The 14,282-nt window shown below is 47.1% G+C and overlaps 1 protein-coding gene across 1 annotated transcript in view; it reads right to left on the reverse strand.

Annotated features, from left to right (window-relative positions):
• Nucleotides 1-8,518: 8,518 nt before the first annotated feature.
• The window catches only part of rgs7bpa (regulator of G protein signaling 7 binding protein a), a 127,576-nt gene continuing 121,812 nt past the window's right edge, over nt 8,519-14,282 (reverse strand). The window contains exon 6 of the mRNA XM_078548976.1: nt 8,519-8,918. Coding sequence (XP_078405102.1) covers nt 8,827-8,918 — 92 coding nt within the window. The 3' untranslated portion in view covers nt 8,519-8,826. The remainder of the gene's footprint in view (nt 8,919-14,282) is intronic.

Below are 14,282 nucleotides of genomic sequence, written 5' to 3' on the forward strand. Positions count from 1 at the left end.
CTGAAGAGGAACCCTCCCTGAAGTCCCGTCACAGCGCTCACCCACACCCTCTACCAGCACAGAGACACACACCTCGGTGGGACCTAGCTTTAAAGTAGTCTCGGGATCACAATCTGGTGAGCACATCACATTTTCTGATCCACAGCAGGCGGAGGCAGGGACTTCCCAGGTCCCCAGCACTCAGTGAACTGCTGGAGGCGAGAACATTGCTGAGTCATAGTCGGATGACAAGCCTCTGGACTCGGTCATGTTACAGTTGCTGGAGCTGCAAAGGCAAGCTTGGGAAGAACAGGAAGGGATGTCCGCTGCACTCCTCAGATTGCAAGGCACGATGGAGGAGTCCATCCCTCTTTAGGCTGAGATGATAGCGTCAGCATTGCAACGCACTGAGGTCAACACTTTCAGGATGGCGGCCACCATGGAGGTCCAGGACGTCACTCCTGCATTGTTGCGCAGGCTTAACTCCATCGCTGATGCCATAGTTGGCCTTCAACAGTGTGCACATGAGAGGGGGTGCTGGTGCTGGGCAGCTCAATCTCACTCCAGCTGCCCCTTCCACTCACCGAGTCAACCAGGGGCCCTTGGGCATCCATAGGGAAGAGGATCAGCAGGTGCTTCTCCAGGGCCATCCACCCAGGTGACTCTGGGAGCGACTAGCCCTCCAAATCCTCTCTTCCTGTGACCTCCACAGATCCAGTTTCACAGGCCAAGGAGGGTGCCACTGCCACATAGCAGGGCCCCGAAAGCAGACTGGGGCCCTCCAAGTCTCGGCCCTCCAGAGGACGCCCGGCAATGTCATCACGTACGGGGCGTCACAGTCAGCAGGCTGCCCCCACCTCCGCTGTGGTTGTCTGGGGAGCACCAAGACGTAGCAGCAGGGCTAGGAAAGTTAGGTAAAAGTAAGTGCAGAGCCTGGCTAAGGGTGTTGATCACTTTTACATACTGTTCACTACTGTCAATAAACTTCTAAGAATGTTATCTTGCCCTTGGCTCCTTGTTATGATGAGCAGTGTTCTTGTCATGGGTGAGTTCTTGTCATGGGTGAGGTCGGCGCTGCTCTACCAAGTGAGGATCCAGCAGTGCAACATCCATCAGATAACCATGCTGTGAGTGATGTGTCCTCTTTCACAGGCCACTGCCATGCACTTATTATCTCCCCTTGCTTTTGCAGGCACATCTGCCAAACAGCCGACAGAGTCCATGACCCAGGGCCTCCAATGAAGCTCCGAAGAAACCGCTGAAGAGGAATCTGAAGGCACCCTCCCTAATGTTCTGTCACAGCACTCACCCACACCCTCTATCAGCACAGAGACACATACCTCGGTGGGACCTAGCTTCAAAGTAGCCTGGCCAGGGATGTCGATCACTTGTACATACTGTTCACTATTGTCAATAAACTCCTAAGAATGTCACCCTGCCTGTGACTCCTTGTTCTGATGAGCAGTGTTCTTGTCATGGGTGAGGTCTTGTCATGGGTGAGGTCGGTGTCGCTCAGATGTGAAGCCTTTCTGCACAAGATAAAACGCAGGTGTCTCAGTCCAGGGCCTCTTCCCTGTGCTCTGTGTGGCCTTCAGACCAAAGTGATGGTCCAGCCTCACACTCCCTGGAAACATTACTGATGTCTGCACCTCAGCGGTGCTGGTCATTGCTGCCAGAATGTAGTGGGCAGGCTTCACAGAGTTCTCCCATTCTCTTGATGTGTTCTCAGCACCTTTGAGGTGGGGCTGGCCCCCATCACACCAGCATCTGCGACCAGTGATGCTGTGCACCAGCTTCTGAAGGGCTGAGGTGCTGAAGGTGGACACAGCATCAGATGCATCTAAAACTTCATGGCTGCATCTCATAGATGGCCCTGATCATGGAGTGCAAGTCAGCTGCCCTTGGCCAGACAGGAGTCAACCATTCTCAGAGGCTATGTGAAGATCTATGGAGTGTCCTCATTGCATGTTGTCATCATCCTCCTGCGATCGAGTGACTAATAGGGTCTCCACTGCATCTCCATGACAGGAGCATTCTCACAGAGGATATTAGCACTGCGATAAGCCAGACTGGAGTCAAACGTTAACAACTGCGATGTGAGAATCTACAGCGACACCTCACCCCATGTCATCATCATCCTCCACAAATCTGGCAGCTATTAGGGCCTCCTGAGCGCACCTGCCTCGTCTAACCAGTGTGAGGGCTTCATCCCCATCGTCATCACCACTGAGGACCCCCTCAACCTCATCCCCGTTGGCGTCCTCATCAGAGGAGATGTGCGGCTCCTCCATCTTCTCCTCAGCCAGCTCCTCAACCCATTGCAGCACCAGGTTGTAAAGGGCGCAGCAGACGTCGACAATGTGTGACACTCTCTGCAGACTGTATTGCAGGGCTCCACCAGACTGGTCCAGGCACCAGAACTGCATCTTCAGCATCCCGATGGTCTGCTCCACCAAATTGTGAGCTGCTGCATGAGCCTCATTATAGTGTCACTCTGCTGCAGTCTGAGGCCGCCGCATGGGTGTCAACAACCACGGCCTCTGCGGGTAGCACTTGGCCCTAAGGAGCCAACCCTGCAGCCTCTGTAGACCCTGGAAGACAGCACGGATCTGCGAGCAACTCAGGATGTAGGTGTCATGCACATTTCCTGGAAACCATGTACATACCTGCAGAATGCGTTTCTGGTGGTTGCATACCAGCTGCACATTCAGTGAGTGGAAGCCCTTGTGGTTGATGAAATCCACCGAGTGTAGCGGCCAGTGTTGGCGAGGAGATTGTACAACGTGTGCAGTCCAACTGCTCCGCAGTCCAATGAAGTAGTGGCGGAGTGAGTGGAAGTCTGTGCCGGGGGGTTGGGGGGGGGTGCGGGGGGAAGGTATGAAGCGCTTGGTGGCCCTTTGGTGCCTCCACGTTGCTTGCATGGGCGGGAAGGTGAGGAGCCTGACCTCAATCATTTCACTGTGGCTGCGCCTGATCTATCTTATTTGCAGAGGCATGGTCAGTTTATACAGGTGTCCCTAATATATGGCCACTCCCCTTTACCCTGCCCCCCACCTCGACTGTCTGTGCGTGAGTACCAGGGCAGCACTTGACCTCCCATCCCTCAGCAGTGGCCTTTGAGACTGGCCAGCACTTGCCCACAGACACCCCCCTCACCCCCCATCCCAGCAGTCACCTCCGAGGATGGCCAGCACTTGCGCCCAGACACTATCCCCCCCTCAGCAGTTGCCTCCAGGGTCAGGCATCAGTTGTCCCCGCCTCCTGCCGTCCCTGAGGCCTGTAAACAACGGGCAAGCTGTGGAAAACACTTCTATTCACTCACCTCAGTTCCCCCAAAGTGAAGGCCGCCAAGTGCATGTCGCCTGCGTGCTGTTGTGAAACATGTCAATGTGCTTTCCCGCCGACATGGACAGATGATATGGTGGGGTTCCAAGAGCCTGGTGGGGTGGCCTTTTATTTATATGCTAATGTATTACAATTAGCTCCCTGCTGACCGATGGCGGGAAATGCGGCCCACCGTCAGCAGGCTGAGTGGAAGACCGCGTCCCAGCTTCACACCATCGTGAAGCAGGTCATGCCATATTTTCCACGCACAGCACCTATCTCGCCCGCCATCAGCGGGCTTGGAAAATTCCGCCCTGAGTTAACATTTCATGTCCGTGACCTTTCATCAGAACTCGGGTGCTGCTGAAAAGAGAGGTCAAGTGTGCATGTGGTGGCGCATGGCGCTGAGAGTGAATCTGAAGATGTGGCAAGAACAGCAGTTCAAGCAATGTTATATGTCTAGGAGATATCTGTAATTGCGGATCCAAAACAAGAAGGGTGGAATTTCAGTTGGAATGCACACGCAATAAATTGGAGCTGGAGACAGTTGCAAAGGTAGGAGATGTGGCTGTGAAAGCAGTTTTTTCTAGTGATCTTGTGAAGGGAAATAGAAAGCAATGAGGATGAACACTGTACAGAGACAAACAGAAACCCCATCGGAGAGAAGAGCAGAACTTCCAATTTGGCAATCCTGGAAGTGAAGTAGTAGTGAATCAAACACTAATATAAATGCAAAAAACTGCAGATACTGGAAATCTGAAATAGAAACACAAAATACTGGAAATAACAAGCAGGTCAGACAGCATCAGTGCAGAGAAAAACAGGAGTTAACATTTCAGGTCTGTGATCTTTATTTCAGATTTCCAGTATGTGCAGTATTTTGTTTTTGTGTGGCATGGGTACCACCTACTCAGGTCAGGTGGTTCACGAAGGAGGAGTTGAATGTGAGCCAGCTCAGCAGCCGAAGGGAGAAGGCACACCACCTGGAAGACAAACAGCAGCTGTAGCAAGCCAAGCACCCACATGCAGCTGGGTTGTGCAGAGGGGATGGCTGAGTACAGGAGAGTGAATGAGGCGCTACCCTCAGCGCAAGGCTTAAAGGCAAAGGGTCAGCTTCCTGGATCTCCCTGAGCAGCAGTGCCTCTGAAGCCTGCAGCTATCGCAGCAGTTGGTCACAGACCTCTATGCCCTTTTGGAGGAGGACGTGAGGGCAGAAGGAGAGGATGGGCACCTATTGTCCATAGTGGTGAAGGTGACCGTAGCAATGAGTTTCTTTGCGTCAAGATCATTCCAGGGGTGGTTGCTGACATCTGTAGGATCACACAGTCTGCCGCTCATAATTCATCACCCAGATGACATTATCTTGTATGCAAGGGCAATGGACTACATCAGGTTCCAAACTGCTGCTGCAAGTCAAGCCTAGAGGACAGTCAGCTTCTTCTCCTGGGCAGGATTCCCTCAGGTGCAAGGCATGATAGATTGCACCCATGTGTGGCTATCAATTCACCATCAGACCAGTCAAGTACTTTTGTGAACAGAAAAAGGTTCCATTCCTTTAATGTGCAGCTGGTAAGTGGCCATGGCGTAAGGATCCTGTGTGTGCAAGATTTCCAGTTGCCACCATGACTCCTTCATCCTGAGATAGTCTCAGGTGCCTCAATTGTTCAGGCCTTCAGACAGTCTCCATAGCTGGTTCCTGGGTGACAAGGGGTATCCACTGAAGGCATGGCTACTGACACCAGTGCAGAAACACCACCTCTGAGTCCCAGGAGCAACACAACTGTAGCAATCTGACGACCAAGGAAACCACTGAGCAGACCATAGGCTTGCTCAACATTTGGTTCTGGCGCCTTGCAAACCCCCCAATATGTCTCTTCAAGGGTCTCACACGTGATCCGCTCTGCACATCTCTGCACTACAGAGAGGAGTGGAACTGGTGCTGAAAGAGGTTAATGAACGCATTGTGTCATCAACAGAGGAGCAGAAGCAAGAAGATTGGCTGGTGGGACATGTAGTGGTCCTGCTGATGCTTGTGCCATTGACACACTTACCAAGGAGGTCCATGACTCCCTCATCCAGGCAAGATTCACCTTTCATGGGTTTCCTAGACAGCTCTCTATGCACTCGGACCCCTTTGCCAGTAGCTTTGGCTGGACTTGCAAGTCCATGACAACTTTAAGATCCCGTTGATCAAAGCAATCCTAAGCTGCTACCCCTCCCACTGGATCACCACAATCATGGATTTCACTTCCAAGCCTCTCTAATTGGTCAATGTATGTTTTGCCAGCACAAACAGTTTCATCACAATAAAGTAAAGCCACATGACAGTCACAGAAAATAAGGCACCCAAGTGAATCCCATTGTGCAACTAAGAACTTTTCCACTTTCTCTTCTGCATATTTCTAATGCTGTCACCCCTGCACTAGAGCAGATATAAAGGTAGCCTGCTCACGTCTGTGCTCCAGTGAATGAGATGCCCATGGCACACATCCTGGGGGTGCCTCTGAGGGCCCAACCAAAGAATGCCCACCTGCATCTGCACTGGGGCAGCCTTGGTCACAAGGGCAGGACGCAGCGATTGTGTTTCTGTTAAACGGGCCAAGGGGGTGCCTGCAGAGCAGGGGGCACCTTGAGTAGAGCCCTCCATTGCCATCATCACTCCCTCCTTCTGCCCTCAAGATCCATCTGCAATTCCCAGCTAAGCAAAACAGGAGAGCACTTGGCTGCATTTCCATGCACCTCTGAACCATTACTGCAACTGCCGATCAATGCTGCCGAATTCTGAAGACATACTGTGGAGGCTACACTGCTGTTCCTGCATCCACTCATTGGCCTGCACATATGACACTCCATGAGGGTGGCCACTAATTCAATGGAGAAAGTCACAAGCTCATTTGCCTGAGTCATTGCTACATTCATTGCACGGATGGAATGGGCTCCACCATCTGCTGAGTAAGGGTCCGCAATGCCTCAAGGAAATCTGACAGGTGACCACACATCTCCCTTTGCTGCTCTGCAAGCATCAGCTTCGGTCAGCACCCTCAAGGCGCAACATCTGTGTGGAGCTCGGCATGGCGCTGTCTTCAGTCCTCCAATGGGGGCTGCCCACAACTGTTACTGCCTTCCTCACCTCCTGCTCATGTGCAATTCTCACCTTGTGCTACCTGTTTTATCTGCAACTGAGGGGAGCATATCTGCGCTGGTGGATGGCATGCTTGACTCATGGGATGGTGCATCCTCAGTTGGTCTGAGGTCTGCAATGCCTCTTGTCACTGTTGATGTGGCTTTGGCATTGTCCCTGCAGGAGACAGAAGACCTCAATTAGTGAAGCACCTATGCACCAGCGGTTTCATTCCATTACATGGGCCTGAGCTTGAAATGTTCACTTACATAGACAAATGCACCACTGAGGTCACAGCTCACATGCAACTGCATGATCTACAACTGAAGCTCTCACTCTCCTCCACCTCCATTACCCCCTCTGCAACAGCCTGGCCTGCTGCCACCTTGAAAACCTCCATGGCTACCTCCTGCATCGACATCAAAATTGTCAGTAGGGCCACACCATGCCTGGTGCAACGCCTCTCCTGTCTGTTATGTGCTCTCTTCTCCTGACAAAGAGGAGTTTTAAGGGCATGAGGTTCCAGTGTGCGGGTGATAAGGACTTCACTGCGGGATGGGGAGCACAAGGTCAGTACTTAACTGTCTGCATACAAATGCTTATGAAGGGACCAGTTGATATGTTCCTTTTTGCTGCAGAGTGGTCCTCTCTGTCTTTCTGTGCAGAGAGTTGCGAATGAAGTGAGAGAGTCATGATTGCCAGTTGATAATTGCAGGAGGTAACTGAAACACTTCCTGCACCGTATCCAGGTTCCGATGATGACACTTTGGCATCTGTACTCTTCTGCTATATCCAGCCAGTCCTTCATGGTCATCCTGATTGACCTCCTCCTCCTGTCCTCTAGAAAGATCTTTTGCCTCCATACAATTACCACCTATAACATGACCATCAAAGAAGCGTCACTGAATCCTTGAGCAGCCCTTCCATGAGTGGCATCTTTCTTCTGCTGAATTCCTTGCTGAAAGTCTCCCCCCTTCTCCCAATGCAGCAATAGTGCAGGCTGTCAGCTGACTTTGAAGTGGTACCCACTCATTTGTGCTGTGAGTTGACATCCCACTCACCATCTCTAATTGAGTGGTGATCCCGGAGAAGCACTGTTAATTGAACATCTCCTGGAAGTTTGGACCAAAGTCCAACCAAGTGCACATCCAGATTCCCGATCCGGAAATGATCCCAATGGCTGAAAAAAATAAACCAAGTTGGGGAAATTCACGCCACTGCAGATGAGCTTTACCTCCCTTCAGGTGCAGGTTGTGTTCTCTGGTTCTACTGTTCTGGATAAAGTGAATTGACTTTTTATTGAATACATTATGTAGTCCCTTTAGAATCCTAAAAACAACAATCATATCACTTCACGTCGTACTGTTTACCAGTGAGAAAATGCCTAATTTCAATAATCCCTCAATATAATCTAATCCCTACATCCCCTCACTCATTCTGGTTGCCCACTTCTGTATACTTTCAATATCTGCAATGCCTTTTTTATACTGCAGCAGCCAGTGCTGTCCTGCAGCCATACGAATGATTTATAAAGTACCAGCATTATCTTATTATTTTGACTCAACATTGACCTTTTCTACATCCAATTCGCCTTACTCACTGCCACCAAGTATTGTTCTGATAGCTTCAATTTGTCAGCCAGGACCCCCAAATCTCTGCCATGCTCTGCATTTCTCCTTCCATTTAAGTAATAGCTCCTTCCTGAATTGTTGTCCTCATGTAAAGCACTTTGTATTTTTCCAGATTTAATTTCATCTGTCACCTCCCTGCTCAATTCCCAAATGTATTCACATCCTCCTGTAGTTCATCCTCTTTGACTTTGGAGGCTACTAACTATCTGGCAATTTTTGCCATCCACTGAAGGTTAATTTCCATTATAGTGAATAATGGAAGTTCTATTGCACTGATTAGTTGGAAGACTAATAAAATAAATGATTACAGTTAGGAGCCGCAGCCTGAGTGAACAATGTATTTTTAACCATGTTTTCCTGGTCAATTTTTCTGCTTTTGCTTTGTGCTGCTTTATTCCAATTGGGTTGTGATCTTTAAATTATATATTCATATGTTCGCATCGAGCTACAAAAGGAACATGTATTTAATGTACATCCCTTTATTTACAAAAAATAATCTTTTAATAGTTCAGCTTGTGAAAATCAGTTTAAAATGTATTTCAAGCATAACACTGCTGTGGAATCCATGGGTACACAGGTACCAATTTTCAAAAAATTTCTTCAGAGAAAAGTAAAAATACAAAATTGCCATCCTGTACAGCAAAAATAAAACAATATTTACAATAAACAGTAGGAAGTAGTAAGGGGAAAATATCTTCTCACCATAAACATTTATTCTGAAGAACTTAATACCCAGAATGATTTTTGCTTTCAGTTTTGTGTTAGGATATCCTAGCTTGACACAAGGCAGCAAAGTCCAAAGAACCTTCGTTTCCTCCTTCTCACTAGTGGATATGGAGTCAGGTTGAGGAGGCTGCTATCATCTGTCCAGGAAATAGAGAACTGATGTTTAAATCTAATTTTCATTATCATCCTCAGATATCAATGCTGATTGTAAAATAAATTAACAAATACTCAGTTCATTCTTTGTTAATTAGTTCAGTTCTCCATCATTATTAGTTCATTCTGTGTTTGCGGGTGAGGATGCTGGAAAAGAGAAAGGCCTCCATTGCAGATCCCAACATACTAAGAGCTGTTCATAAATAGCAACAGGGAGAGATCATAACCAATCCATATAAATCAATAAGAAATAGCCTAGGGAATTAATTAGTTTATTTAAAGACTTCTGCAATTGCAGTAATTGAAAAGAATATAAATGGAATTAATTCACCACAATATGGATGACAGAGAAATACAATTAACTAGAATACTACAGTAATAATAAATTGCATTTATATAGCATCTTTAATGGAAAAAAGTGCCAAGGTGCTTCACATATGTGTGTGTATAAAGCAGGTGCTAAGATAAGAAAATAAAGGTTAGAAGTTTGACTAAAAGCCTTGCCAAAGAGGCGGGTTTTTGAGAGGTGCCTAGGTCAGGAGAAGATACCATGATGGAGGGGTTTTTTAGAAAATAGGACATAGGTACTGAATGCTGTGTTGTTGATTTTGCAGTGATGGGAGGGTGGGATGCTCAAAAGATTGGAGTGACAGGAATGAAGCATCACAGCAGGTGGTTGGGGGGAGAGAAAGCAGGTGAGCTTGGTGTATGTAGACCTGAATGTCATTTTAGACATAGGATATATTAAGGCCATAGGAGGGATTTAAATGCAAATACAAGGTTTTAAAGTTGAAACACTGGAGGACTGGGAGCCAATGTAGGTCAGTGAGGACTGGTGTAGTACATGAATGATGCTTAGTTCAGGAGATTTGAATTGGGTGAAATTTAATGAAGGTAAGAGATGGGAGACCAACAAACAATGCATTGGAGCAGTGAAGTCTGGAGATGACAATAGCATAAATAAGTATAAGGAAGGGCTGAGATAGGGACAACACTATCAAGATGAAAATATATAGGAGGTAATATGAAGCTCAGTTCATAGTTGAACAAACTCAGAGTCATGTGTAATAGCTAGGTGCAGCAGCAAAATTGAGAAATTTGTATAAAGGGAAGACAGAGCATCCTTCTTGATTCTTGTGCAATAACTCTAGGGAGGAACCACATAATTTCTGTCTCAATGGCCATCAAAAAAATCTATAGTGACAGCAGCTAGTTTCCCTCAACAATCCTGTAGGCTATTCCCAATGAGGCAATACAAAGTAGAAAGATAAACCAAAAAAAAACTGAAGGAAGCCAAAATACTGGAGGGTTCAGATTTGCATGAAAAGGAAGAAAAACAAGGAAGAAATTTTCCAGCTTCAGTTATGAAGTGATGAGGGCATTCCAACTGAGATCAAGCACAGAAACTAAGGAATTCAACGCCAGTCTGTCCCACCACTAGAGTACTCTGAATCCTCCAAACAGGTAATATTAACCTGACCGGCACAGGTAATTTTCTCACTGCTTGTCCAGGTAGGAACACCCTGCCAGTTAGGGCCAAGACCATATGGGGTTGAACGGGAAGAATGAGCCATTGATGACATATCTAGTCCCTGTGATCCTATCTGACTGACCGCTGGCTCAGGAATCAGATTACTAAGTCTGTGATACAGCTTTGCTCAACTCCCATTGTCAAGCATGTCATCTTCAAGCCACCTTGATGTCAATGAAATCCCACTTATTTATCCTGTAAGGGGGGTAGACTCTAGATGACTACCAGACAAGTGACAAATGTGAGTTTAAACCCACTAGACATATGGAAGATACCAGGAATGCCTTTTGAGCAACACAATAGTGCACCATGAAACTTGTGACTACACTGCTATCAAGCATCTTACTTTTTTGGCAGCCCTCTGTATTTATGAGATGATGGTTTGTGCCTTGGTGGTCAGCTGTGTTAAACACTGCCTGGCTCAGGAGTCTCACTTTGGTATAATAGTCTCTGCCACACTTGTTGCAGATGATGACCTTGATTTGCTGGCTGCTATTTTCTCTGGGCTCTCTTCTCTGCCTGCTGAGCTTTCTGTTTCACCCTGCCTCTTCAGTCAGCTGTCAGGAGGTCACAGTCGTCGGCGGCTGTCTCCCAGTTGTCTGTATCAATGTCTGCCATCTTCATATCTCGCTTGCAGGTGTCCTTGCAGAGGAGGTATGGATGCCTAGGAGGTTGTGACCCAGTGGCCAGTTCACTGTACAGAAGATCTTTGAGTATAGAGATGTCATTCATCTGATGAACGTTAGCGCCAGCTCAGATATAGTTGACTGAGTGTTGATGGGATTGACATGAGACAGGACCTCTGAATTGGTGACCTTGTCCTATCAAGAGATGCTGAGGATACATTTGAGGCTGTGAGGGTTGTGACTGTTCAGCCTTTTCTCCTGCCCAGCATATGTTGTCCAGGTTTCACCATTATAGAGAGCATGAGGATGCAGGCTTGGTAGATTCGTAGTTTGGTGTTCTCGGTCAGATTGCTCTTATTCCACGCTCTCTTACTCAGCTTGGACATAACAACTGCAGCTTTTACGATGGGTATGCTGATTTCAGCATCAAGTGACAGATTGCTGGAAACATGTTAAACAATCAACAACATTGTCACATTGTCAATGGCAATATCGTGGGCCATGACATTTGTCTTCCTGATACTAATAATCAGGCCAAGCTCTTTACAGGCGGGAGAGAGTCTGTCCATTTGCCACTGAAGGTGTTTCTTGGAAATGGAATGCAAGTGTAGCATCATCGGCATAAAGGAACTCTGAGGACTTGGCACACCTTTGTCTTGGATCTCAGGTGAGCAAGGCTGAACAGCTTTATGTCAGTTCAGGTATGCAAGGAGACACCCTCTGTAGATGACCTGAAGGCATATGACAGCAGAAAAGAGAACATGCCAAAAGGTTTTGGCCCAGAACACAATCCTGTTCGACCCCACTGCAGACCTCAAAGCATTCTGATGTTGCCCCATCATAACTGACCTTACCCATTATGTTGTCATGTGATCTCCTATCACATTGAGCAGCTTCAGCAAGCAGCCAATTTTCTCCAGTAGCTTAAATAGACCACCTCTGCTCACATGGTCGAATGCCTTGATGAGAATGATTAAGGCAATATATAGCGGTCTCCTTTGTTCACGGCATTTCTCCTGCAGCTATCGGAATGAGAAAGTCATGTCGATTGAGGACCTTACAGTTCTGAACCTATACTGGAATTCGGGGTAAATGCATTCAGGTAAGATCTACAGTCTGACAAGGGCAACAGGGGCAAATACTTATATCATGGTGCTCAACAGGGAGATGCCTCAGGAGAAATTCATGCAAATGCTTTAGGAGTGCCGGTTTCCTGTGCCCGATGTATTCAGGTGGTATAGCACCATCGCCTGAGCTTTGCCAATGGCAAGCAAGTCAATAGCTTTGCTAAGCTCCTTTTCTGTGGGTTTGATATCTAGCTCTGCAATGACAGGCATGCTTTCTATGGTGTTTAGAGCTTCCTCAGTGATTGTGTTCTCTCTAGAGTACAAGTTAAGGTAGTGTTTCATCCATCTCTCCAACTGTTTATTGCAGTCAGTGATGCAACACCCTCCCCCCCACAACCACCCACCTCTGTTTTCAATAGAGCTGTTTTCTTTGTTGATAGACCTGTTGCCTTTTTGATCTCTTCATATACACCCTTAGCATTCCCTGTGTCAAAGGATATCTGGATTTTCTGGCAAAGTTGTAACCAGTAGTCATTGGCACAGTGCCTAGCAGTCTGGTGGACTTTTCTTTGAGCAGTTCTTAATACATTCAGAGTTTTCTTACCCTTGTACATAATGAGAGTGTGCCGCTTGGCTTCAATGACAGGTTTCATTACAGTGATATTATCCTCAAACCATTCAGCGTTTTTCTGCTCTTGTTCCCCATATGTTGAGAGTGCAATATTGAAGATGGTGTCTTGAAGTATGTCCCTCTTCACTTTTGCACTCTGTGTGCGAATGCTGGAGAGCACCCATTCAATTGAATTGAGGAACGATTGGTGCTTATCTGGGAAGGCAGTATAGCTGACTTTGATATGAGGACAGTGTTTCTGCTTTGAATGAAAAAGCTTCAAGGGTTGCATCCTAACCCTGATGCACTTGAGGGAGTAATCTATATCACAGTCAGTGCTGTGGCAGTTGTGTGTGTTGAGAATGTTGTTTAAAGAATCACATCTAGTGATGATCAGATCCAGCTGATTTTATTGAATGGCGGAGCAGGCTCGAGGGGCCGAATGGTCTATTGCTCCTATTTCGTATGTAATGTCCTGAATTTGGATTTCTCCAGAACTACTTGTGGCATAGCTTGTTCTGAAAGTGTTAGTTACACAAAACTCATGGTAACAGCATAGCTCAAGTAGTCTCTGTCCATTTTCATTTATCTTTCCCAGGCCACGATGTCCAAGGCAGGAGGGCCATGCCTCATGGTCCAGTTCCACTCTTCCATTGAAATGCCCCAGTAGGTAAAGATGTTCTGCCTTAGGGATTCTGCTCATAGCAATATCAAGCTCCTTGTAGAACTGTGCTTTTGCCTCTGTACTGGAGCACTGTTGGAGCTTTGATACTCATGGGTGTTAACTGGCCCTGTTTGAGTTGAGAGGCAGATGGAAAGAACATGTTCTGAAACATGTGTGGAGAGTCTATCATTGAGAGTAGTGAGTTCTTCACAGCAAAGCCTACGCTCTGCTCATGCATATCCTCTGAACTCTTCCCTTGATAAATATTTTTCTTTCAGTGACCCACTCTCAGCAAGCCTTATAGGGAGGCTATATGTCAATGTTCAGCCTATCATATTCCATGTGCATCACAGCTATCCTGCGGGCATTACTGACCAGCTGCAAGTTATCTGTCATTCCCATGCAAATAGTCCTGACGTTCCACAAGAACACAAGAATTAAGAGCAGGAATAGGCCATTTGGTACCCCCCCCCTCCCCCAAAGCCTGCTCCACCATTTGATAAGATCACGACTGATCTGATTTTGCCTCAACTCCACTTTCCTGTCTCTCCCCATAACCCTCGAATCCCTCGTCGACCAAAAATCAATCTTGAATATGTTCAATGACCCTGCCTCAATTGCTTTCTGGGGAAGAGAATTCCACAGACTAATGATCCTCGGAGACAAAAATTCTCTTCGTAGTCATAAATGGGAGACCTGTAATTTTTAAACTCTGCCCCCTAGTTCTAGACTTCCCCCATAAGAGGAAACATCTCAGCATCCACCTTGCCAAGTCCCCTCAGGATTTTATATGCATCAATAAGATCACCTCTCATTCCTCTAAACTCTAATGGGTATAGGCTCAACCTGC

Source organism: Cetorhinus maximus, chromosome 1 (genome assembly GCF_964194155.1).
Source record: "Cetorhinus maximus chromosome 1, sCetMax3.hap1.1, whole genome shotgun sequence".
NCBI lineage: Eukaryota > Metazoa > Chordata > Chondrichthyes > Lamniformes > Cetorhinidae > Cetorhinus > Cetorhinus maximus.